Genomic DNA, 27,740 nt, shown 5'->3' on the forward strand with positions numbered 1-27,740 from the left:
ATACTGTGTATAGTACGTTTCGCCGTTACGCTGCGAGGTGGGTGGGTTAGTGAAGGACCTCCTTTTTGGCTCGTCACACTGTCGGTCGGCCGACCGTGTTGTGAAAAGCAGCAACGTGAGTGGAAGGGCAAGAAAGAAAGAAAAAAGCTGACGGCTGCCGTGCTGTTCTTTTTCGTTGCCTCGATAAACTGCCAAAGTGGATCAGTAAGTCGTCGGATCCGAAACCATTCGGAGCGCATACGCAGGAAAAGACACAACAACAACAACCAGAAACAACAAAAAAAATCGATTGCTAATCTACAAAATCCAATTGGTTGATTCTTTAACTTCGGGAAAAAGGCGAAACAAAATTTTTTTTTTCTCTTTCGGTTTGTTTCAATTTTTCTAGTGGCCGTGTGTTTTTCTACGTGTCCTCCTCCCCAGTGTTTTATCGAGTGAAATAATTAAACGGAGCAAAACGTTCAAAACGCAGAGAAAACAAACGAAAAACGGTGAGATGTCGGTACGTAGGAAATCAGCTGATGTAGGGCCAGTGGCGCCGGCAGTTCCACGACAGCGACGCGGTTCCGATCTATCCGACAAGGTGGCCATGTTCAATAAAAAGTTCCACGAACATCACGAGAAACAGCTGTCCAATCCGTTCTCGGACGTCGAACGGCCCGAAGGCTACCAGATCGCCAAACTGGACGTCAACGACCCCAATTACGGCCGGTATGAATTTGTTTTTTAAATCTCTTGTTCCAGTGAAGAAGAAGAAGAAAAAAACAAAACACATAGTCACTACTGGACTATATACAGGAAAAAAAAAATTTTTATTCTCTTGCGCAACGCGCCATTTTTGGACACGGACACGAACGAAATGAATCATTTTTTTTTTTTCAAATAATTTATGTCGTCTATTTTTTCATTGGCTCGTCTGAAATTCGCGATGATAACAAGTAAACTTTCTACATTTTTTCGGGGTGTGCCGTTCGTCCCGCAAAACCAGACAAACTTGTAGGGCAAACAAGGGCCCGTGTGTTTCCACGATAACCTTGACATCATTTTCATTTCGGCCTACTACTTTTCAAAGGTGGGACGTTTGCAACAAACGGCTGCACGAACGGGGCACGGGATTCGTAAGAACAAACAAACATCCTATTTTTAGGACATTTCTCTTTTTTCCTGTTGAAAACAAACAAAAGAGTATCCTACGCATATCCGGTTAAGTACATATTAATTGGACGTCCGGTTGCGTCACCTATGGAATTTCTTTGCTTTAAAAAGAAAAAGAATTTTACAATTTTTGAAGGGGAGAAACAAAAAAAAAAAAAAAAAGAGAAAGAGATTGAAGAAGTTGTTGAATGTCAAGTTCAGAGACGAAATGGCCTGATTGGTGGGCAATGAATTCGAGTGTAAAGCAACATACGGCCCATCAATGAATGATTCAGAAAAGCTGCAAAGGCCGTGAATGTTTGCTTTCTTTTTTTTTTTGGGTTGAAATGCAACATTCTGTGCACGCACGTTAAAGGGGAGGGAGGACAGCAGCATCTGTCTGTGTCGCTCTCTCGAGATCTATATGCGTGCGTGCCTGTTACGGGGACTCGGAGAGAGAAAAAAAGCGCACATATAGTGGGGCTGTATAGAGGGCGCGTGAAATAAATGTTTTTCACTATGACGTCAGTCGCATACCAGTCGACTTATTATTGGCCAGGAGAAGAGATTTTCTTTCTTTTTTTTTTTCTGAAATATTTTTTCTTTTTCTTTTTCTTTTTTTGCGCGTGCTCCAAAAGTATCCATCCAAACCAACATCCGGTCTAATGACGTCGTCCGACTTTTATTTTATTTTTTTATATTTTGTTTATGAAATTCTTTTATTCTATTTTTTAAATCTTTACTTTCTTTCATACATTTAACTTTTTTTTCTTCTTCTTCTTTTTATTGGGGGGGACATTCGCAGACCACCAGCCGGATCCATGACGGAATTGAGAGGTACACATTTTTCTTTTTTCATTAAACCAGACTATCCAATAAATAAATAAATTTAACCACCTATTTTGTTTTGTTGTTTTCTTCTTTTTCTTCCCGGATTTTGTTTTTCACTAAAGGTAAAAAAGCCAACCAACACATGAGGAAAGAATGGCGGACACTGTGCGAAACGATTTACGATTGCGGCTACAGGTTTCCCGACGGTACGGCCATCATCCGCTTCGGTGATCTCTTTAACGTAAGTCTTTTATTATTATTTTTTTAAAGCAAAAACAAAACACAGTTGCATTTCTCTTTAAATAACCAGCTAAAATTGTTATCACACAAACATAAAAAAAATAATAATAATAATAAAATGATTCACAGATCTACAACACGATCTCGGACAAGTGCGTGGGCAACCTGCTGAGTGCACGCAAACACGGATTCGTTTCCTTCCAAGGCGAAATGCTTTACCAGGTAAGCCACTCTGCAAACGCCTTTTGGGGCTCGTCCATTCATTAATTATTTCAAGTCAAAATGTTAGTCCCCATTTTTCTTTTATCCGCTAATGAATCGAATCCCCAATTTTTCTTTCTTTTTCACGCCGTGAACGAACGCAACGTCTTCATAAATGCCGCGGTTTTCCCGTTTGGTGGTTACTTTGCTCTGCGGTTTGTGTATGTGCATGTGTTTGTGCCGGAACTTTGGTTTTTACAACAATGAAAATACAACTAACCTGTTAATTGGACGATGGCAGAGGCGCGACGAAGACACGGAAATCACATTAGCCAAACCCATCGAGGAGATTGTGAAATTACTGCCCATTGTGTTCGATCCCAATCAACACCTGTTGGATAACCTGCAAGAATAACAATCACATGATCAATCTTTATGGCCGGGGCATAAACAGATAAAAACAACTGGGGCATTATCATTTCTATACATCTACTATTTTATAGTTTACACGTACGATGATACATTAAGTAAAAAGGCCAAGTAAAGAAGAGAATTTCATTGATTATTAAACAATAAAAAGAGGGGACGGACGGATCAATTGGGAGCAATTGGGCGCGGGGATTGCAAGTTAAAACAATGAATGAGATATAATTCAATGTGCCTGCTATTTGCAATTTATTATTTTTTTTTCTTTTTCCTTGCTTTTATTGGGGTTTGTCTGCAAGTCTTTGGCGAAGGAAACAAAATGTTTAACAATCTTCTTTTCGATATTGTCAAAATGCTGTTGAAATTGTTAGGCAAATCATTTATCCCCCCCCCCTCTGCCAATCAATTAAAATGTTGCTGCCTTCCCAGACATCCTCCAATGATTACGTCTCGATAATATTTAAACAAAACAAAACAAAAAAAGTCCCTCCAACAGTCGTGTGCAGCATGAAAGTCTCATCCGCAATGCTAATAATAATATATTTTCCTGTATACTTTGATGCAATCATTAGGGCGCATGGTGTCACAAAACACAACAAGCAAAATAAAACAAGAATGTGTGTATAAAAATTTTCAAAAGCCAAATTCTTTGGGGGAAAAAAAAAAGACGACATTGGGAAATAAAAATTAAAAAACAAAAAAAGTCTAAACAAAAATTTTTTAAATTAAATTTTTTTTAGTTGAAAAAATAATACGAAATTATTTGGAGATGTCCTGAATGGAACAAAAGCCAAAAACCATTGGGATGCTCCCAGCCAAATGCACATTTTATGCAACACGGATGATGTTTAAGGATGGAAGCCATTAGATCCGGTCGGATTGATCAACACACGCACACACACACACATCAGAAATGAATATTAATAAGAAAAGTACGCAACGGTAAAGAGGATGACTCTCTTCGTATTCCAATTTTCTAGCGCACGAGCGCCATTTCCGCTCCACTCTGACGATCGTCAAACGATTTGCCTCTTTCCCCCTCACACATTATATTACAAAAAAAAAAAAAAATGAGCCAATCAAATCCGCCATTTAATTTTTCGGCGTGCCACTTTTCAAATTCATCACAAGGAGATCAAATTCACGCAAAAATGATTGATAAAAACTGAATCGATCTCGTGAATATTGACGTATATTCGTTCAAGTGTTATCGATTGGTTTGCCTTTGTAAAATCAGATAGACGGCATTCAAAAGGGTGAACGACCCCCACTCGAGAACGTCCTCTTTTATCCGCGCCATTCCTTCATCACCTTGCGTGAAAAATCACGCACGCTCTCCCTTGAAAACAGAAATCTATCACTTTGCTGCGTGTCTTTTTCACCCATTTCTATTGGCTGTATCGCCATCCGATATCTATGCACTTGTAATGGCCGCCCTAGCGCATTTTTGCACACAGACGTCGTTGAACGACGTCGTCTACGTGACATCCTTCATGCCACTACTCCCCCAACCCAAAAAACAAAAACAAAACATAAATAATTTATTTATAGCAAAAACAAACGGAGCCACCACTATGGCGAATAACCTTGCGTGAGCTCCAACACGGTTATGTTCTTGGCACTTTTTCACGGTCAAAAAATACCCATCCTCCCATCAAAAAAAAAAATTAACAAATTAGAGCAGTAAAACCGATTTTTTTTCTCTCCTTTCAAATCTTGAACGTTAGCCAGAAAAAAAAAAAAAAAAGAGATACCGTTCGCAAAACATACCAAGCGCAACCTCATCAGTTGCGAATGGCTGCCCGCTGGCGAAGATATTTATTACCAGGAGGGGGAGAGGAAGCCATTAGAAATGTTTCTAGTCTCTCTCCCGAGTATTCTCCTATTTATTTTGATTTTTTGTTTTTTTTGCCCTCAGAGAATGAACATCTACAGTTGCATATTCTCTAAAGATATTTATAGATTTTTTTTTTTTTTCGAAGATGGAGTCGAGGAGTCTTGTGTGTAGAGAGATCCAACGGCCTTGGTTTCGTTGCCAACTGGGCTCCGCAAACGCCAGGAACCAAGTTGGAAAAATAATAATTTCAAATAAAATAAAAAGGGGTTCCGTACTGACGGACGAATTGAAGAAGGATTTGCATGGATTCCAGAAGCGACAAAGTTCCAATTTTCTTTTATTTTTTATTGTAGACAAAAGACGACTGATCACAGGCCTTTACTGAGACGAATCAAAAGGGACAGTCTCTCATTGTTTGAGTAAAACTCACAAAAGAAAACAAAAAAAAAAAATTATCTGTTGACACGACAGAGAGAAAACAAAAAAACGGACCATGAGATGTCGCTGCTCAAGAGGCCCCTGCTTAAACATACGTGAATTCGACTGATCTTCGTGTATCGCATTGATGTTTTATATATATATCATATATATACTGTCTATCTAAAGGCTAGTCTGGGAGCAAGAAAAATATATAAAAAATTATTAGAGGACGAAGGGGGGTATGTATAATACCTTATACATAAATCATATCGGCGAATGTCAAATAGACACGCCCGGCTGCATTGGCCGTGCACCGTCAGCTGGAAAACATTTTGCAACGAAAATAAAATGTGGAAAACGTGAGAGATATTATTGATATTACATACAGGGAACAAGAAACAAGGATGTAAACGAAAAAAATAAAATAAGGAGAGAAAGAAATCAATAACGACGTGTGTGTGTGTGTGTACGTGTCGATATGCAAAAAAATAAACGAGAAGAGCGAGCCCGAAAATCACGAATCAAAAGAATAAATCTTTTTTTTTTTTTTATTTCACTATCGGATTTGTTTAACTGTTAAACATATTCAAATAAAAAAGATTTCAGCGAGTGAATTTAACGTTTGAAAAATAAAAAATATTAACGGTGGACTCGTAACTCGCAAACTATGTGTCGAAAAGAACTAGTTTTAACGAGTGCCTCTCGATTTTTTAAAGCAAGCCAATTATGCATTCAAATTACTTTTAAAAAAACTGAAAATAAATATGTCGTCAGTCGGATAGATTTCGCATCGCTCGAACGGACAAGCGCTTGATTGGGACGTCGCAGACAAACAAGCTTCCGACACTTTGATGCAACAAGACCCCCCCCCCCTTCCCGTTAAGGTATAGGGATCGTCCCACACGAACGGAAATCAAACACCGAGAGAAACAATCTAAACGAAATGGATACACGGATATATATCAAAGAGTCAATATTGAATCCGTTGCTTTGCCTGTATCCGTTCCGTCATTAGCATCGAGTTTCCCGTCTATTTCTATATACTTGCATATATCCTTTTTATTATTTTCAAACATCCTGTTTTCACAAGAATTTCATTCCTTTTTTTTCCCTTTCAAGTCTACAATGGCCGGATGATTGAATCAAAAATTTTTTAAAATGCAAATCTCATTGTGAAAAAGGTAATTTAACTTTGATAGCGACGCCAATAAAAGGATGTCTAGAAGTCAATTTACGTCATCTCAATTTGCACCAGGCCCTTTTTAAAATCTATTTTCAAGTGATGCCAGCACAATGATAATCTCATTGAATGTCATCTGCTTCGGGAGCCGAACCTCTTTGCATTTCGTAACACGCGCGGTATAAAGTTTAACATCACGAAGGCCTTTAAATTGAAATAAAAAATAAATAAATCTGAATTACAAAGCTAAGACTCGAGTCGCTATTACATAGCGCCGCTTAGAGTTAACAGCAATAGATTTACATTAATGATGCCGTTTGAGCGGCAAGTTTGAATAATGAAAAAGAGCTCGGGTTTCGAGCTTCTGGCATTCGCACAAAAGTTGGCAGTTCTCTCGTGAATGGCAAACTGCAATTCACGGCGAAAGAAGAGCCTTCCAGTTAAGAACAATAACAAAACTCTGATTTACCTTTCGGCGTTTCAAGGGGGGGAGCGGCTGTGAAATTTTAAAATGCAAGTTTGAATATTTCGAGATGCTTTGTCTATAATAACAGAAATTCAGTGCGTCGGCCGCAGTTTTCGTTTTTGTTTTTAACAGACTTTTATTCGGCAAACTTTAATGGTTATCTTTGTATCATTTCAAATGCAGCCTTTTCATGCATTTTTGGCGGCTTACTCAATAAATCACGACTCAATTTCTATTTTTTATTAAAGAGACGCGTCTGTGTACTAATGGCACCGATAAATCAACGTGTTCATTACGACGAAACCGGAAGAACTTTCCACTGTTGTCAACAAAGGGAACACATTGACGTCGCCAAAGTGAACACACAAAGTTGAACTCAGTTTCACCGTTTGTCTACAAAGTAATTAAATTATTAGCTCTTTCATGCGCGCGCGCGCGTGTGTCTCTATACGACGCGCGTCATCGTTCACGCAGCAAAATTTAAGTAGAACCTCGTTAATTTCGTTCAACTGGACCATCTCCAATCTTTGAAGATAAACAAAATTCGTTTCCGCATTTTTCCGTCCCGGTGTCGCGTCCAACTAACACAGTCTGCGTATGGACAACGTTGCCGCCTCTTTCATTTCTCGTTGCGTCAACCGAAAGGGCTAATGAAGACGCACACACACAAAAACACGTCACTGGACTATTTCGGCCCGTTTTTAAAGAGAGCGGCTTAAAACTGATGGCTCATCACATGAGCCCACACAGCAAACGTGAAGGTTAGCAATGTTAATTGCCAACCCTAATGGAGACCGAACGCGTGCCAATAATTTTGTTCTTGAGAAATGTTTTCTGTGGGCGGTCAAGGTGAATGTCAGACAGTGACGTCTAAAAACGAAACAAAATTGCAAGGACAGACGCATTTTTCTAGGCATCGCTGTCAAATAGAATAGTCAACAAACCCTTTATTTTCTTTTTTGTATGTAAAGACAGGAAATTCAATGTCACGATACGGCAGGAAATGTCGTCGTCGTATCGAAAATTAATTCACGTTCAAGGATTCAATCCCGCCTACACGCGTATTCGGAAAAAAGCGAATAGATTACGTAACAATGTAACACATTTATTTAAAGCGCAAAATGCAATTCGTTTGATTTCAACACCAACAAATCATTGGCTTTCTACTTGAATAAAAAAAATTTCGATAAAACGGCCAATATTACGTGAATGACATTGTAAGGGCCCACCTAGAGTAAGACGATATACCAGAAGAATTGAAAAAAATAGACGTCAACGTCTAGTAGCTTCTAATTGGGTCAACTGACATCGAATCCTATTTCCAATGGCTCCTTTATAAGACAATGTTACCTTATGGTGATACGTATATGCAATTCAGTTCAGACGACATTGTGTCTACACAATTCCGTTCAACTTGGATATCCTCCACGACCCCCCCATCTGCAATAACTTTGCTCACCAACCGCAAACTCGATAAATCTTTCACAATAACAAAAGAGTTAACCAAAGACGTTCACAATCCGAGACCAGGAAACGAATAAACAGCATAAGCAATAACTTCCCTTTTATTTTTTAAATACACCATAACCCCAACGGCTATTTGAAAGAATCTACACGCAAAATCATAATTCCTAAACGTATATATAATAGCTGCTAATGAGTATACCATTGACCCCCGATATTTTTTTACACACATAAAACAAACCGTCTACCACAGTTATATACATGCTCAATGACATTCTTTTTTACGATGCAAAACATGACGTACCATTCCGATTTGGCTCAACGAGAGGGGGACATCTTATTTTTCGCGGTCGACCGGCCCTTGACTGCGGGATATCTTGTGACGACCTTCCCCCCCCCTTTTGCCCAAAGATCCCCTTAAAAAGAAAATATATATATACGGGACTTAACGACAGAAGGAAACTTTGCTTTACTAGTAGACTTTACTAAAGGATTACGACCGTCAGTGTAATCACAGAGCATCACAGAGATACGACCGTCTCTGCTACGGACTGCTGCCGTCCTTTTCTTTCTATGTATGCGACTGTTTCACGGCGAGGGCTTTCGCCTAGTGCCAAATGATGAACTCGGCGGATAACGACTGGATAGTAAGCAAAAGGGCTTTTGTGTTAACAGGGAAACGAAAAGGAGAAGAGACAAAAGCTCTTGCCTGATCAACTCGGGGCTATTGTCAACGTGATGATGTTGTCTCATCCTCTCTGACGTTTCCCTTCTCTCGATCGGCTTTATATATTTTAGCCCAACGCGTAAAGCTGCTGATGCTGCAGCTCCTCTTCTGTGTGTAGCGAAAATGGGAAGAGTTCATCAAGCTAATTGAAACTGCGTAATTCCCTCTCTAATTTGTCCCTTTTTTTTCCTAGTGGAAGAGAGGCCCATTAAGATGCAAAGAAACGATTAATGAATATTAGAAGACGCTAATAAACAACCATTTTTAATTCCTCGATGGTTTCGTCAGAAATGGACCGTCCCTCTTTTCTTATGCGCATCGATAAAATGTATGAAATGTTGATCTTGATCCCGGAGGCGGAGAAAAAACAAACAAGCAAAGGAACGAGTTTTTATTTATGGGGGGGATGATAGAAAATTATCCCGTCTATCAGCGTGATGAAATTTGATTGGCATTCATCCAAAAATAGGATCACATACACAAGAAAGGGGGGAAAATAAATAAAATCAAGAGAGACAACAAAAAACAAACGCCTACGATTGTCGTAGCTAAATCGGGCCGTGTTACTGTGCGTTTGTGCTCGTATCGTTGAAGATTATCCCGACTGATGGCATCTCATCAATTTTTTATTAGATCATAATTCTGATTGTTCTATCCTTTTTTTATTCCACCGGTAAATATGTGCCAATTAACCCTGACGATCGGCATCAAGTCTACTACACTGTAATGGCTCGTTTAATTGATTGTTTAACTATTCTCGCAAAACATTAACGAATGTCTTTTACTGTTCAGATTATTACAAAAAAAAATCATTCTGCTTGATTTATCGATCTGCATCAATGTTTCACGATATAGAAATAAACGAATTTCATCATCGAAGATGCAAAAACATGGGATAAAAACAAGAATGGAGAGGGACTGGGTTTTTTTATTTAATTTTAATCTTTTAGCTTATAATGAGAACAAGGAAATACGTCAGAGATCAATGATCGTAAAGATCAAGAAGGGAACTCACGAGCACCAACCAAGATATCCTTTAAAAATGCATTTAATTTCTTGCTTCCTCTTTCATTTTATGTGTATACATGTTTTACTTATTTCCATCAATTAGATATCACTGCAGTGAACTCAAAGAGTTACCACGACGACATGATTTTTTTTTAAACCCCCATCTTTTAGCTGATTCCTACCGCTCATCTGCGTATGACATCCCCGGTGCATAGTATTTTTAAGCATTGAAAAAAAAAAACCAGTCAAACCTACTCCGATACAGCCAATCAAAGAAACTCTACGTCAAAGGAACAAAAACAACATGCTCATGTTTCCTTTACGTCAGACACACACACACGTGAAAAGACAATTAGAAACATAAAGACGAGCACGAGCCTTTTCTATTATTACAACACATTATTATGCACAACAATTTTAATTAACAGACGTTAGTCGTGCGCATAACGTGTCTAAACACAACCGACATTGGAATAGATTTAAAAAAAAAAAATCCCTAGGAGATGGCAAACTGAGATAAATGTGATCCACTACATCAAATTCTATTGCCCACCTATAATTTTCGCCACTACCACGAAACGCAAAAAAATTCCGAGACTACAATGGTTTATTGACTTTAGACTGAGCCGAGGCTCTTGTGCAACACTAACAGGCTACTAATTAATCTCTTGTGTTGAGCCGCTATTTCTCCCTGGTAGATGTACAAAGTATACACACACACACACACATATAGACTATTGTTGTAGATACACTATATACATCTTCATTATAATTGGCTGGTGATGCGGTGGAATCGCTAGAGAGATAGAAAGTCGGAAGCGAGTGGGTTGATATATACTTATTATACAGACAGATTAATGACGGTCGGGAAACTGCTTTAGTTACTGCTGTATATGTAAGTATATCAAATAGAAAAAAGAGATCAACATTCATTCACCATGTATGTGTACTAGGCACAAGAAAAAAAAGGGGGGGGGAGGGCGTTGGGATTAATACCACTGGGAAAGACAAAAAAAAAAGGCCAAAAACAATCGCATTTGTTATTGCATTATACTACGCGATGTATGCAACTACACACCCTTAATTAGTGTGTATTTAGGGCTTCGAGTCAACAAACCCTTCGGCCTAAAAACAAAACAAAACAAAACAAAAACAATAATCGAGCGATTATGCGCGTATAATGAGCAGCTCCTTGCATTCTCAGCTGTTTGTCTTTTTTTTTTTGGGGGGGGGAGTGTAAAGGATCTTTTTTTTCCTGTTTTTATCCTCCTCCCTTTCTCTTTTTTATTAATACACATAAAAACAAAGGCAAACGCGACCGCACGACACTGTAAGCCCCTCGGGGGTTATGAACGCTATACACACTTAGCGGCCTGCGGGATTAACTCTACCCCCCCAACCCCTAGAGAGCCAAGAAAACATCCCGAGATTTTTTTTTATTTTTTTTTTTTCATTTTGTACCGAAAATATATTAAATATTAAATAAAAATGAAGATTCCGTCTATTGAACGCAGAATAAAAATCTATAATCTCGTGGGATGTCAAAAACATCACCTGTAGCTATTGAAATCCCCCAATAAGTTAATAGTTTCTCAGTTAATCAATAGAGGGCGTCTTTCCCTATCCTACACCCCATTTTTCAACAGATTTATCGATGCGGCTGTATGTGTAAATTGAAATCGAGAGTACATTACACGAAAAAAAAAAGAAAGAAAAATGTTTTAAAGGACGTTAGTACACGCAGGTTTTTTTAAATTAAGTTTAACAGTAATAATAACAATACATTCCTTTTAAGAGGGATAAGTGTGTGCCTGCCAGCCTGTTGGATGTTTTAGTGGGTTCTTTTCCTAGCCTCTGCGGGAGTCACGCAACGGGCGGCGTGTAATATATACACTGGCTGCACAAGTTCGGCGACCTTTTACAAGTGAAGAACCCGCCAACGTGATTGCAAACGGTTCAATTCAACGTTGAAAATGTGCAGCTACCGCAAGGGTCTTTTCAAGAGAAAATAATAAATAAGATTCCCCATTTATCTATTAATAAATATCGATCAAACATGGCCCTCTAGGCTCCGTTTAATTTTACAAAAAGGGCCCCAAAACAGAATGCCAACAACGTTCTTTTCGATCCATAAAAATGAACGATTCGATAATCAGCTGCTGTCAAACCACTTCACGAAGGACCAACACGTTCAACCCTTTTTTCTACAATAAACTGGTGCCAAAATACTTGAACCAAAGTGGATTTTTCTTTTTTTCAAAAAGAAAACAAGTCGCGTGTCTTTGACGGACGTACTGTGACGTTCAACCCCCTCAAAAAGTTAAAATAAAATAAAACGAGGCGGAAATACAAGCAAAAAAAGGCGTGTGATAAAATTTCAGAGTTGAAGAGTCGCAGCATTTCACGGCGAAAACTATCACAGTTTGTGTGCGCGCAGGTCAAATGCGATATGTAGACGGACAAGGGCGAAACGGGCCCATTCTGCACGCAGAACACTTGATACCATGATACCTGTTTCGGGATGCTTGAGCTCGGCAGCCGTTCAGTCTGTCGACGGGATCCTAACGGATCTCTCTCCTCCCACATCCGCTCGTCGCGCAAATGATTTTCACTCCCAGTTTTTATTCGGACACATTCCCTTGTTCGTTTGCTGAAACGAGCGTGGCTCGGGACATGGATCTGTCGAGTGTTTCTTTGAAGTAAAACTTTTTGTTTCGAATCATCACAAAGGCGCCAAAAGATTTTCAAAAATGGCCTACACGCGGCTACCGGATTTGTTCTCTCTTGTTCTCTGTGCGCTGGTGACTTAAAAAGTGTTTTTTAAAAAAAGAGGCAAACTTTGAAAAAAAAAAAAAAACGATTTTGCTGTGCGACCACAAACGCCATTGAAAAACGTCTTCCTAATTTAAGCGCATCAGAAAATCACGGTAAGAATTGTTTGTTTCAACATACCAATTTCAAACGTCTACTATTCACGAACAAAAAAAAAAGAAAAGAGAGCAAACGACTTTGCTCGTTAAATGTTATAAGATTTTGGGTCGACTTTGTTCGGAAAAAAAGAAACAAAAAAACAATGGTGGCAAGTCCCGACGGCGGCAACTCACGTCGCATTCCAAGTGTCTACGCAAACAAGAGCCGCACCCACTTTTTGCAGCGTTAACTTTAACACAATGATATGATGGCCTCTCTTCGCCATTGTACAATTGCCAGTTGTTGACTTATTCTTGCCGCGCGCAAAAGTCCCACTTTCACGACACAAAACGCGAACGAGATCTCTTTCTTTTTACGGCCCGAGGGCAATCGAGGTCTTGGCGGGCTGTTTGAAAAATAACACCCACGCACGCAGCCCAGACGACAAACGTTGTATAAAAAGAGAGAGAGAGAGAGGGGGGGAAAGTGAAACGACCGAAACTCTTGTAGAATAACATATACACGCACGCACACAGCAAATAAGGAGTGCTATGTGTCGCTGCTGCCGTTGATGGTGAAGAATCACAACGGCTCGAGAATAAAAGAGAGAGAAAGGGGAGCAACATCACACACACACACACAGAAAAGAGAGAGAGATGAACGGTTTGAAAGAGAAAAGAGGCAATCTCGGTAAGTGTGTGTGTGTGTATAAATATAGGGAATACAGATGGCCTTCCGCTTCTAGGTTATAGGTTACAAACAAGTAAAAGAAGAAAAAAAAAAAAAGATTAACCCGTGCAACAAACCCCAAAGAGCACGGTCGATGTGTAAAACACACACACACAAAAAAAACGGTGCAAAATGGTGTGAACGGTTGAGGGCAATTGTCTTGAAACGCGCCACGGTTGTGGCAATCGTGAGGAAAACGGCTGCACAAGTTTCCAGTTGAATCGTAATCATTTAGTTATTTTTTTTATTTGAGTTTAAAAAACGAAAACAAAAAAATGTCTCCTCCCTTTTTTGCATTTTTTTTTCTTCTTCTTCCAGCATCCAGTTATTATTTCCTACTCATTATTATCATCCGCTTAGTAGTCTGCTTCATTATTAAGAGAGCAGACGAAACTGATGACGTGACTCTTAGAGACGACACGACAACGCAGCGTGTCAAACGGCGCTGATAGACGTCCCTCATTATCATTTCAGTCGATATTTGTGCAAACTCGGCAGCACTAGACCAAATCGATAATCCAAATTAAAATCAAAACGATACAAAATCCATCCCTGCGCACAATTTTTCGACCGTGTGAGTTACGTCGTCTGCGACCGTCTTTTATTTCATTTTAACGAGATCGTATTCTCATTTCGTTTTTTGTTGTTTTTGTTTTGAGGTCGCATTTTACACCGTTAATCGAAGCCCCTAGCCCGTTAAAATCAAAATCCTCAATAATTTTTGAAAAAAATCAAAAATCAAAATAGATAACAAGTGTAAAAAACAAAGAGACGTAACGTCTTTGCGTGTACACGGTGCATGGTTCGTGAAAATGGGCCAAATCAAGACAAGCTGCACGAGAAAGACCCAATCACGACAAGCAGCCAAACTCACGCACCAAATACAACAGAACGAGATGGGGAAAAAGAGCCGATAGTTCCAATTTCTTTTTTTAAAAAACACATTCGTCATCAATAAGAAAAATAAACGATTATGAAAGCTTTCCACGTTGATTTGCATGTTAATCAATTCCTGTCCATCTAGCGGGCAAAAAAAAAAACGGGATAAATCATCTACAACTGTACGGCCTATGTAAAATTGTATAGATTCCCTCGGTCTATGATAAGAAGATATGCGCATCAGATTTACCGCACACAAGCCACTGGCAGCATTGACAGATGGGGTGTGTCTGTATGTGACAGGCGAGGAAGGGGGGAGAAAAAAACTGGCAAGGAACTGCTAGGAGCTCGAGTGGGCCAATCTTTTGTCAAGGAGTCGAGTGTGTGTGTCAGAGTCTTCGACGATGAGAAAGAAAAAAAAAAAAGGACGAAGAAAGAGTGGCAGCATCTGACTTATCTTTCGCCCTCAATTTTCTATTTATTGTTGTAGATGATGACGTCAGATTTTGTGATGATAGGAGGGCCAAAAAGGTGTGCATCTTCCTTCTCAAAGTGAAGATGGATATCGTCTAATTTTATCAAATCTAACGGGGCAAAAAGAAGTCATTGGCTCTAGGCGTGTCAAATTCCGTGAAATCATAAATAAAAGCCATTCGGTTTCGTATTTTAATGAAGACGTGCGGCATATTTCACACCATAGGTTGTTTTTAAAAGAGAGAGAGAAAAATAGAATTCAAAGAGTTTCTACGCATTTTCTTTAAGATTTTTTATTCCCGCTCCCTCACACCCCCCCGTCGTTCTCTCTTTTCACGGTGTATTGATCCGGCAAGCAAGCGCAAACATCATACATCCTTCTCCTCCCACTCTGTTGTTAGACTTCGTCTCTTTCGATCTTACCCACTCTCGGCATTCGTCGATTGATTTCATCCCTTTTTCAAACATTTCGTTTTTCTTCTGTTGTTGTTTCAGTTTTTTTTCCTGACAGCCCGGCTTCCTGTTTGACTGAAAAGTGGGTGTCGATGAATACGGGAGAAAAAAAGGGGGGGATGAAAGTCAATGACAAAAGATCTAATATTTGACAAAGCCAAACACAATAATTCCGCTATTCTTCACCCTGTTTTATCAAAATCAAAAATGGCATTTATTTAATATCAAAGGCGTCTGCCGATTGTGTTTGTTATTGACACAGCGTAGACTGTGAAGGCTCCCCTTTAGACAAATGCATTTGAGATGATAAGATCACACAAAAAGCTTTCCCTTTTTTTTTTATTAACTTGCCCGTATCGTCACGTTGCTGGCAATCGATTCAGATTGCTATCGCGCCCTTTCAAATTGAAAAACCACACAAGTTGAATTCGATTAAAACTTGCGACCATCTTTTTTACCAAGAATCATTCAGCCATTATTCACAGCTGGCTGACTCTCGGAAATCTTGGCTCCATCGCTAACTATCAAAAACATATTGAACTTCGGTAACAGTAAAAAATAAAGGACCATTTCTATTGACAATCGTTACGAAATGGCTCGAGAAAAAGAAAAACTTGTGTTTCGACACAGACGATTTGCAGTTCAGAAAGAGAAAAAAAAAAATCCACGTTTTTCCTTTGCCAAAAGAAGGAGAAAAAAAAAACGTTTTCCCATACAAAATCGGTTGGCCAACTTCCTTCCGCACACAACCGGAAATATTATTTACGTGCTGCACCGTTTCCTCTCGATTTTTTTTTTTTAAGGGGAGGCCCTTGCAATTCGTACGAAAATCGTGGAATCAATAAAGAAAAGTTTTGTTTGACGAGCTGGCATCGATGAACAGCCGCCACAGGAAAAAGAAAATATTACGTGCACCGTGATGGGATAAGAAGGGATAAAGAACGAAGAAGAAGAAAAAAAAAGAAAAAACCCAGACAACAGCATCAGAGGGTAGTGTAGGAGGGAGTAGTAGAAGGAGGGCAACGGAGCGTGATGATATATACCACCTGACACGAACAGACTGTGTGGCTCTTCCTTTATCCATTTTTATTCTTCAAATAAAAAATTATTTTTATACAAGAAAAATGAAATTTATTGGAAAAAGTAGGTCGACAAAGTATTGACCAGAACGGCTAACCTTTTTTTTTTTTCTTTCTTTCTCTACACGGAGTCTCTCTTATCACAGCCATCCGAGCGGGAGTAATGGCTCCTTAAAAAAATATAATTAAAAAAAACACGACCGCCGCATAGAATATCGACTTGGCATTTTTTGTTTTTTAACGCTCCGTTTATTTAAAAAATGGCCAGAAATCTGATGGAAATTGAGAACGCATTAAAGTAGTAGACAAATTTGAAACGGATGGAATACAACGCTTCATCGCATTTGCATCGATGATGAGCGTGTGACCAGCGGGACCGGAAACCCATCACGAATCTCCCCCACCCCTTTTGAAAGGGCATCATCTTTTTGGCAAGTCACATCAAATGAGTTTCAAGTCGGCAGACCCCGTCATGCAAAAAAAAGCTTCCACGTCAGCAAATAAAACAAAAAACGAGTTTCAAATCAGACCGTTAATGTCATCGTTTCAACTCAAAACACTAAAAGAGAAAACGCTCGTCAAGTGCGCGCGCCCTCTGCCAAAATAATCGCCTAACTCCCTTTTGTGTGTGTGTGTTAGTATGCAGCGGATCAAACGAGACGTGTTGAATAATGAAGGCGTACGAGAGCTTTATGAATTCCTCCGGTGCGCTAAAGACGAATAAGAGATTTTCCAAAACAGAATTGGCTTTTCTTATTCTTCATCCGGCACACACGCCGTATCGGCATCCGTCTGTAAACAGCACCAAGGAAGCAGGGCATATTCCCCTTCAACCCTGCCCCCCCCCTCCCCCGGGAGGGAACGATAGTTAAACCGAAAGCAGAGCACGTACGCATAGGAAAATTGATCATTAAAAATGGACGAGTTTAGTTAGTTCGGACTATTACGTCTAATTCTCTACGGCAGAAATCTATCGCAACACATTACACTTGAAATGTTTCATCCTTAAAACAATCCCATACGAACCAGACTTCAACAGGCCCGTATTTTCTTCTTCAATTTTTGATGATTTTTCGGTGCATCTACAATTCAAAAGCTCAACGGCTGCCATCTTATGTAAATTGGTTCTCTTAATGATCCCCACTCGGTCCAACCACTTTTACCCGCCGCTAGTCATGCGTCTTTCCTCCAATACCGTCACTGGTTAAGCTTCAAATTAAAGATGACGGGACCCGAAAAGAAAAGTCAATCTTCGCTATAACATCAATCGGCAAAGAGATTTTAAACAAAATGGCGGCAAATTTTATAATATGAAAACAAACCGACCAGAAAAAAACAAAAACAAAAAGGCCAACAAAAGTTTTTCATTTTTTTTTAAACGTGTGGCGGGTAAACGTTTACTAACAAGCGAGTCATGCTTTAAAAAAAAATAAAAGCTCTTTTCGTAATGGAGCATTTTTCGAATTGCGCTCAATGCCGCACAATCTTCTGCTCGTCCGCGTTCTGTCACGCGTTTCTCTTTCAGATACAAAACAATAAATTTTCGAAAAAAAAAAACCATCAAGAACAAAGCGGGGAAAAAAAAGAGCAGACGATGGATGTGGAGTGCGCGTTGCTATTGAAGTGTGGCTAAGGCCACCGAGTGTGTATACACAACATAAGGGATATCGGTTGAATTATAAAAGGAAGGAGGGGTGGGCGTGCTACGGAATAAGAAACACCAAGTAAAAGGATATATTTATAGAGCTGTGTGTTTTTCCAGTAATACTAAGCAACAGACACAGAGGGGGGAGATCCATAGATAAATATCAATAACTCATCGTCGTGGTGGTTTCGGCGTTAGAAGATGTCTGGAAAAGAGAAAAAGAACGTGGAAATATACAAAGAATAGGGGGAAGTACATTTAAAGCAACAACGAAGCGGCGCTAAAGAGAGACAGAAAGAGAATGATTGGGATGAGCTGTGTATAATTGAATTGCAACTGCGATCTATACGCACAAGAAGTCCCCCCCCCCTCCGTTTTTAACTAGACACTCAATAGAGTTCGTGTAATGAATGTCGTATTGTCGTCCACCCGAGCAATTCCAGTCGAGTAAACACAACGTTAACAACAAGAACGGCCATTTTCTTTAGCCACAATCGCTAAAAAGCAAACGGCTAATAGAATTGCCATCAAAGGGAAAAACAAAAATCGACATTAACTCAAAAAGGGCAGACATCTCGTGTAGACTGCGATCTTATTGCCAATTCGTTTTCTCGGGCGTGGACGGATCAGAGACGCTGTCAGTCAAGGGATCGTTCAAACTTCTTTCTGAGAGTTACACGAACAATAAGAAACGATGAGCTCATGTTCGGGGACTGTGTGTTTGTGTATACTAGATGACCTTTCCCTCACGAAACCCACAAACTCGTTCATCGTACCCCACTAAAAAAGAGAAGAACTGCACGCAAGTTTCACGTGACAACGATGATTGTGATGTGGCTCTCTAAATTCTTGTGAATTTGATTCCGCTAGAATCAGAGCCGGATGTCTCTTACGTAACATAATAATAAAATACTTTTACCAGTGAATGTTTTTTTTTCCCACTTGAATAAAATTCGTGGAGGAAAATATAGCCGAGATGAAGGAGCATAAAAAGAAAAGTTGTGATTAAATGTTGCAAATCAAGTGGAGTAGCAAGTTCCATTGGGCCAAAAGAATCTGAAAGCCAACGGCTAATTCATCAACGGATTCAATATTTCTAGTAAAAATCAATCGAAAGACAGATGACCTCCCGATCAAAGAATAAAACTTTTCTTACAAACCCGATAGTTTATCTCTTCAACTCCCCCCCCCCCAGAAAAAAAACTTTTTTTTTCTTTTACTATAACTATTAATCCAAACGTTATTTCATAACCCGCTAATTTATAGAAAACCGAAACTTATATTATATTATATTATTATAAATCCAACCCAAAACTTTTTTTAAAAATTGTAATCTTTAAAATTGCAAAATTTTCAATTAAAAAAGTTTGGCAATTGGTTCGGTACGCTGGTTCCCATTACACGCAGGTTGTCTGAACAACGGACGGGCCCTCCTTTCCCAATCTACTTTGATACCCAACGTATTCAAATTACAAACATATTACTAATCAAACAGGCAATTATGTCATATTCCCCTTTTTTTTAATTTATCTCTTCAAATTATTGCACTAGTCCCAGAAAGAAAGAAACAGTCAGAGACAGGATGCAGATCAAAGTCACACAAAAAAAAGGTGAATGAATAAAACTCATTTTCCCACAACGTTCGTTGAACGAAAAATATTCATAAATAAAAATAGAAAAAAAAATATATTTCATTTTGATGGGATGAAAAAGTTGACAATCTTTCGTGATTATAAGGGCACACGATCATTTATTTTTCGAGCGTCTAAATCTAAAAGCATCGTACAGTGTGACCCTAGCGAGATCATCGTGTGCTAACAAGATCCCACTAGATTTGACGTAATCCAATATCTAATCGGCGAAATGTACTCTGGTTGATGGCCTTTAAAAGCCTTTCACCCCTCCCACAGGTTGGTTGAATCTGAACATATTTATTAAAAAAAAAGGGAGAGAATAATTTCGCTTCGCATTCTAAGAAAATAAGATGAAGGCAAACGAGTCCAATCATTTTCAGGGTTTTTTTTTCACATCAGGTAATGAGATAGCGCTTCAGTTAACTCAATGTTCAAAATTTAGCTGCAGAGCATCGATCTACTAGACCTTGTCGCCTGCCATTTTCATTTGATCATTTCACTCTTTTTTTTTTTAAAGGGCGTTGCCAACTATTTAAATTAAACTGACACATCAGCAGAAAACATTTTTTTCTCCTCTAATAAACGACTCTTTAATCAAAATGCAAGTGCATTGAAACAAAAATGAAAAAAAAAAAAGACGTTTCATTCACAAAATTGAGGATAACAACAAAACAGAAAAATAGATGAAATCATACAAAAAATTTGCTCGAACGAAAATAATATTCCCCACGACAACAGCAAGCGAAAAAAATCAAATTACTCGTTAAGCGGTATGGATTGGAAGATCAAACTCAAATTTAATATAATAACACTAAACACAACCGCATTCCTGTTCAAGGCCCGAAACGTCCAGCTCCCATCTTTATCCCATTGTTAAACGATTTTCTATTTAAAAATAAATAAAAACGTCGGATCTATTATCGAGTACTAACACGTCTCTCTTGTTGTGCATGCAGGAAACGTTCCCACACACACACACGCAGACACAAGGAAAAGCCCGGAAGGCGTCATACATCAAGATGGCGGAAAGACGGAATCAAAACGGATCAGCCGGACAAGAATATCTAAACTTTACGTCATGGCCGTCAGATTCTTATTACAACTACTTAATGCACTATTGCAGCAACAACAACAACAACACGGCCAGCGTCTGCTGTCAATGGAATAACTGCACTGTCACGACAAGCATCTTAGAAGGCACCAACAGCAGCAACGCAACCGATTATTGGATCAACTCGACAAGCCCACAGAGGCCGGACGACAATCTGATATTTACCAGCTTGACTTCGGCCATCTTGGGAGTTCTCATACTGGCCACTATTATTGGTAAAAAAACAAAAAACAAAAAAATCTTTTTTTTTCTACAACGTGTCACATTACTCGTCTGAAGTGCAATGTCCCCCCGCTACTAGAGCACGATCGATAAATGAAAGAGCGGCAATATGATAGTGACCATCAACGTCGTATCCAATGAACGAGACTTGCCTACATACATTAAAGACTGTAGAAACGTCACATCGATATGATTACAATAATGCCCTTGACCAACAGTTGGCTCGTTGAGTTTCCCCATTGAAACAAGTCCTGACTGACGTTTCGTGAATACAACCGTTCGATTATTACTTCGCACGGCTATATCTCGATTGTCATCAAGAGCGAAATGCAAAAAAAAAGAAACATTAATATGGGAAGAGAGTCCACGAGTCAAGGGGCGATGCACGCCATCTAGTGGGAAAGTGCCCCCCCCCCTCCAGAGCAACTCTCAAAAACGGGAAAATGAAGCCATCATTCCCTAAATGACGAATGTTTAATAGACGTTCCCCTTCCATCTTGCAAACAATTTACATCCAAACAAGAATTTCATCATACGGTATTTTGTGTGTGTGTGACAAGTGAACTCAATTGAAAGCCCATAAACAAATGCTAGCTACACATAAACACATATTGCAGCAGCAGCAATCTAGACACACTTTGTGTGTGTGCTATCGTTCAATAGCTGTGACGGGTCGGCTCTTGTTTAATGCAAGTTTCAGTACGAGTTTCCGGGTAAAATAAAAATAAAAAGATCAAGAGCGCACACAACGTCATAGAATCCATTTTCATGAATTCTCGATTGCTATATGCCTTTGCTTTCCTACGGCTTCTTATTAATCGACAACGAGTACGCACCCCGTCGAGGTAGACATGCAACTTTGATAGCCGCACCAAAAGCCAAAACTTTTCCTCGATCCCAATGATTTTTACTTTAGCCCCAACATTGCGCGTTCACCACCTTTTTTGACGTACACACAAATTAATAGCTACTCAAAAGATGAAGAGCTTCGTCAAGGAAACCATAAAAACAAGTTATCATCGGTCAATGACCATCACACAGAGAGAAACTCGATCGGCGGAGAAAGAAAAAAATTATTAACAAGAACTGATTATAAGGAACTTTTTTTTTTTATGGGGGGATCCAACACTGGCCAAAGTTTGCAAGCTTGCAAAATGAGCCCATTGGCCGAGTTACGAAGTTTGGCAAAAGAAAATCGCGTCAAAAAAAAAAAAAAAAAGTCCATGGGAAAATCAAAGAAAAAATTATTTCAGCGAGGGAATGCGCTTTAACAGTTTCCGTCCATGTGCACCAACATCTGTTGGCATGAAGAATCAATAAATGCGCAGCAGAAAGCAGCGCCATTTCTCTCTTGTCATCTTCAATCTCCATACGCTCTGACATGTTAAAGGCATTCCGTTAAATTGAATTTTCATGCGCAACCCGCCAAGTTCTCGGACCATTTTCATTTATAAGAAGAAAAAAAAAAGGAAAATACAAATACTTTCTCGACGTTGTCGAGTGTTTGAAACAGGCGCCATCATCGACATGGCCAAAAAAAAATAAGGCGGGGCGCATGTTACAACAAACGCTGGTGATTGCGTCCGTTACAAAGAAGCAGGTCAATATGGAATCACGCGGTTTTAGACACGTACGCACAATGTCTCCTCCGTTTTTGTTTTATAAATTCCTTTTTAAATGAACGAGTTCAATTATACACAGTAGAGTACGATTGCCCCGTTATTTTTATTTAGAGTAAGCGGGGAGAATTTAAAGTTGGTTAGACGGGCACGAACGTACGACGATGACATCCGACACTTGTTGCCACGGCAATCGACTGGCATCAAGTGGAACGATCGTTTCACATTTCTGTGCTTGAGATTTAAATTGAAAATTTCAACTTGTTTCGATTAACAGGAAATGTTTTCGTCATTGCCGCCATTTTGCTCGAGAGACACCTACATTCCGTGGCCAATTACCTGATCGTCTCACTGGCCGTGGCAGATCTCCTTGTCGCCTGTTTGGTGATGCCATTAGGAGCCGTCTACGAGGTAACCAATTATTCAATTTGATAAAATCAAAAATTCAACTTCTTTAAAAAAAAATCTAATTCAAAACTGTAGAATTCTTTCAAATTAAAAAAATTCCTATTCACGCGCAGACGTCCATGCAACAAAATTGCTAAAAAGGAATTTTTAAAAAATCACATACAAAATAAAAACTAATTGACGTCATACCCCCCCCCCTCGCTGGGGAATCTAGCTTTTGCTTTCGTTTGCCTTCAATTAACACACCAAACCATCTGCGTCTCACCCAACTGAGCCTTTAATTCTTTATACACACAGTAATCCTACCCTTGCTCAAGTCGGAGCAAAAGCCTCTATATAATATACTATGGCAATACAAGTCTTGCCTCTTTCTTTAATACCATCCAGGCCCTCCCTCTTTTTAATGTCAGCACGCACACCACAAATATTAACAATAGATACACACACACAACCACGGAGATTAAAAAAAAAAAAAAGCTGGTGAGAGATTTGACGCTCCTTTTCGCAACCCTATAGAATGGAGGTACCCAAACGAGCAGAGTTTTTCGACGCCCTCGGATAATAGCGCAGTGAAAACTTTCTGAAAGCTTGCATCGCATTTTCGCAACACGGGTTGCATGAATAATGTTTTCTTTTTAACACAACAAAGCAAGATAGTATAAGAAGAAAAAGAAAAAAATAGTGAAAACGCGCCTAGGCTATATTGGATGATGCATCGTCTATCTAATCTATGATGTATGAATGCGTTCTTGAAAAAAAAAAATAGATTAGCCAGAGATGGATTTTGGGACCGGAATTGTGCGACATGTGGACATCCTCCGACGTGCTCTGCTGCACCGCATCCATTCTTCACTTGGTTGCCATAGCAACCGACAGGTAAATGACCATCCAAGTACATTCTGTGTGCAAATTTCTACATACGATAAACCTACATCAAATATTACCGTCCAAGAACGATATCACATTCAATAACAACCCCCCAAATAAAACACAAGAGGAAAAATATTGAATCACAAACCAAATCGGACCACAATGAGAAATAAATTCGGTATACGATTTGCTTATGATTCAATTTTTTTCCCTCTACTTGGCTAACATCGACATAAAAGAAAAAGCTTTTATTTTATCCCCCCCCTTCCCCATCTTCAAAATATAGTTACCGGCGTAACTATATCCACTTCAAAGGGAAAACCTAGTCCGTCTACATTAAACGCACTGTAGAGAAGCGCATCACACGCTCCGATAGGGATGCAACATCAGCTGTAATAGGCACAGATATGTGTCCATTACTTAGATGTTACTATCTCTCTATAAACTAATCCCACCCGCGCTGTCCAGCCCTCCACTGTTGCCGATTTCCTTTGAAGTATCCCCTGATCATCTGACAGCAAAGGCTCATCATCTTCCTCTCTCCTCGGTTCATATATACTAACTTTCTCCGTGTATTATTTACTTTGGCTTTGATTAAAAGATACTGGGCCGTGACAAATCTGGATTACATCCACAACAGGAACGTCAGTCGCATTGGGACGATGGTAAGAAACAATAGTTTTGTCAATTATGTGGGACAAACTGATTTTTCTTACCCCATTTTTTAAAAAATCTTTCAAAACGTGGACGATTGATGGGGGGAATAAAAAAATAGATTTTCCTCGTCTGGGCTGTCGCATTGATTGTGTCCGTCGCGCCGCTATTCGGCTGGAAAGACGCGGAATTTCTCGATCGAGTCAACATCCAACAGCGTTGCCTCATCAGTCAAGATGTTTCCTATCAGATTTTCGCCACCTGCGCGACATTTTACGTCCCCCTGGCCGTCATTCTGATCGTTTACTGGAAAATCTTTCAGACGGCCAGACGAAGGATACGCAAACGTGTCAATCATCAACAAAGCCAGCAGCTGGATCATTCGCACATCAACCGCGATCGCAAAATGATTCGACGCTGGTTCAAATGTGCGGCAGCCTCTTCGTCAGCTGAAGAATCTGAGCACATCAAAGAAGACGAGCCACAAGCGCGAACGAGTAGCGACAACGTCATGGCCATCGGTCAAGACGAACGCATCGTTGCCGATCAGCAAACGACGGCCTTCACGATCGAAATTCCCGAAATGACGCCGTCAATCACGTCGGAAAATGTCATGCCCGTTGTAGTCAATCGACAATCGCCCCTCAACGGTTCGACGGTGGCCCTGAGCAGTCCAGTCATCAAAACAATGGCGCCAGCGACGACTAACATGGCCAAAACGACGGAGAACGCGGTCCGAAAGAAAAGAGAAACGCTCGAAGCGAAACGCGAACGCAAAGCAGCCAAAACGTTGGCCATCATTACGGGAGCGTTTGTCATGTGCTGGTTGCCGTTTTTCGTGTGCGCCCTGCTGATGCCTTTGAGACCCGATTGGGTCTTTGATGAGACCATGTTGTCCGTCTTCCTCTGGCTCGGCTATTTCAATTCAACGCTCAACCCAATCATCTACACCATCTTCAGTCCAGAGTTTCGGCAAGCTTTCAAACGTCTTCTTTGCGGCAAAGCGGCCGTCAATGGAACTTCGGCTTATCGACCGCGTAAACTCCGTTGAAAAAAATAAAGAACAAAAAGATACGAATTTTTAACGACGGTTGAAACAATCCATCTGACGTATACGACGGAATCGCGTATTACGTGTCACACAATTAAAAAAAAAAACTGGCATATTTATTTATCTATTTTCAGATGGAAACGAAGCGATTCAGTTAAAGGACTTTGTTGTTGAATTTCCCACTGTTTCCCCGAAAGTCTTTTTAAATAGATATATCATTAATCGTTCCAATCCCTCCGTATCACGTTATGTACCGTTTCGTTTCTTCTCATCATAAAATATAACAAACAAAAACCCAGCGAAACTTCTTGTTTGTGTCATTTAAAGTGTTATTTGTTATTTACAGCAGACGACGACGACGAAAGTTCCACGAAAATAAGCAAATGTACTATTTAAAAATAATGTTTCTTCTTTCCTATATTTATCAAATAGCATGGCTGTCACGATGCACAAGTTAGATCACCTGTTCGTGTTCCCTTTGGTGAATGCGACAACAATTGAATCGATAAAACGTTGCAATGCGATGTGAACAGATTTGCAAGAGCAGAAAGAGTTTTAAAAAAGGGAGCGTGTGCGTGATACATGTTTCGCTGTCGAGCGATGAATGTGTTTCTTTTAAGCGTGCGTGTGCGATTTGCGTGTGCCATTGTTGTTAATTTCACCTTTTTACGTATTTTCCTTTCGATGGCCAAAAATGCTGTACATAACAACTTGAAAATTCATGTGTAACAAATAAATTCAAATTAAATCAAAGTTTTTTTTTTAAATTCAATCCCTTTAATGATTCAAGTTTTTTTTTCTGATTTCTGGATTATTCATCTGTTAGCCATGTATTCCCAGCTGTGGTTGAGGGAACACGAGACAGGCTCTACGAGTTCCTCCATCAACCAGATTATTAATATGCAAAAAGTCATAAGAACCTATGACATGAAAAAGGCAGAGGAGAGCAATTTTAGAAATTGAATTTCTTCCAAATTAGAAATCCGCACACCTGATGCTATCCCCACTCCCCCCTTTTTTTGTAGTTTTATTTCTTTTAAATTACCACCGATTTTTTTCGAATAGATCCAGTTTTGATTTAATGCCATCTAGGGGACAGATCGCCAGTCACACAATCGAAGAAAGACGGAAAAAATAGATTCTAACAAAATATTTTCATCTCATCCAAAATAATCGGTCAAAAGAAAGAAAGAAAGAAAAAGGGACAGAAACACTTAAGCTTACGCTTATAATCCCACTTTTTGTGTACTACCGGTGACCGATGATTACATTGTCAAGGTCAATCAGTACACCATACAAGAAAGAAAAGAGGGGACATATATTATTACGCTTTTTGGTGCGCACATACTATGAATGGAATTATATTTCCTACTTCCCTCTCCCCATTTTTTTAAATATTTTGGCTCTTAGAGTACTATACAATACAGTTCCCCATAGAATTTGGTTCATCACAAACGAGTAGTAATGAACACGCCCCGGTAAGAGTCGGTCCACAAATCTCTGCCTAGGGGGGGAGGAGGCAGAGGGAAATCTATGGAGGAATCTGGACAAGAACAAATTGATTGATTGTGTCCTACTCCTACACCTATCTCTTGGTCAAAAGAAAGAAAACGGGGGTAGGGAAGATGAAGCGTTCTCATTTTCTCTGAAAAGTTATCGCCATTTTCATTGATTTTCCCTCCTATTCCATCTGCTTCCATCAAACAGAGCGGAAGACTCAACTTATCTCAGTCCCCTTTCCCCCTCTACTTTCTCTTCTTCGCGCATTAGATAACGTGGACTTTTCTCTTCTGTCTTCGTTATCCAGTCGGGTTAACATCAGAAACATAAATAACAAAAAAAGAAAAAAGAAAAAAAAGAAAAAAAAAAGGAAAGCGGAATCTTGGACACGGAAGGAAGACCCCAAACGCTTCAGTTCATCCAGACGGAAAAGGAGCGCTCGCGTTCTTTCCCCTATCCAAAACTCTGGTCATTATACCATACTTATATACCATCCGTCCTTCCATCCACTTTCCCCCATTTTTTCCCTTCTTTTTGCAGAATTCTCCAAGAACGAAAATTGCCCTTC

General features: G+C 39.6%; 2 protein-coding genes and 1 long non-coding RNA gene across 6 annotated transcripts in view; 2 read left to right on the plus strand and 1 right to left on the minus strand.

Annotated features, from left to right (window-relative positions):
• LOC116930908 overlaps positions 1–27,740 on the minus strand; it is a 36,793-nt gene that overhangs the window by 6,434 nt on the left and 2,619 nt on the right. For all 4 annotated transcript variants that reach the window (XR_006651383.1, XR_004398624.2, XR_004398623.2 and 1 more), the window contains exon 3: positions 2,687–2,809. This is a non-coding gene — a long non-coding RNA (uncharacterized LOC116930908). The remainder of the gene's footprint in view (positions 1–2,686; positions 2,810–27,740) is intronic.
• On the plus strand, positions 90–3,535 carry LOC116930893 (actin-binding Rho-activating protein). Its single transcript, XM_032938332.2, has 5 exons — positions 90–711; positions 1,940–1,971; positions 2,088–2,206; positions 2,335–2,427; positions 2,708–3,535. Exons 1-5 carry the CDS (start codon positions 497–499, stop codon positions 2,819–2,821), a joined length of 573 nt encoding a protein of 190 aa, XP_032794223.1. The 5' UTR covers positions 90–496; the 3' UTR covers positions 2,822–3,535.
• LOC116930870 (5-hydroxytryptamine receptor) lies at positions 12,418–26,425 on the plus strand. The gene is made up of 6 exons (XM_032938298.2): positions 12,418–12,861; positions 20,694–21,063; positions 22,967–23,100; positions 23,864–23,973; positions 24,569–24,632; positions 24,743–26,425. Exons 2-6 carry the CDS (start codon positions 20,757–20,759, stop codon positions 25,670–25,672), a joined length of 1,545 nt encoding a protein of 514 aa, XP_032794189.1. The 5' UTR covers positions 12,418–12,861; positions 20,694–20,756; the 3' UTR covers positions 25,673–26,425.

The sequence above is a fragment of the Daphnia magna genome, linkage group LG9 (genome assembly GCF_020631705.1).
Source record: "Daphnia magna isolate NIES linkage group LG9, ASM2063170v1.1, whole genome shotgun sequence".
Lineage (NCBI taxonomy): Eukaryota > Metazoa > Arthropoda > Branchiopoda > Diplostraca > Daphniidae > Daphnia > Daphnia magna.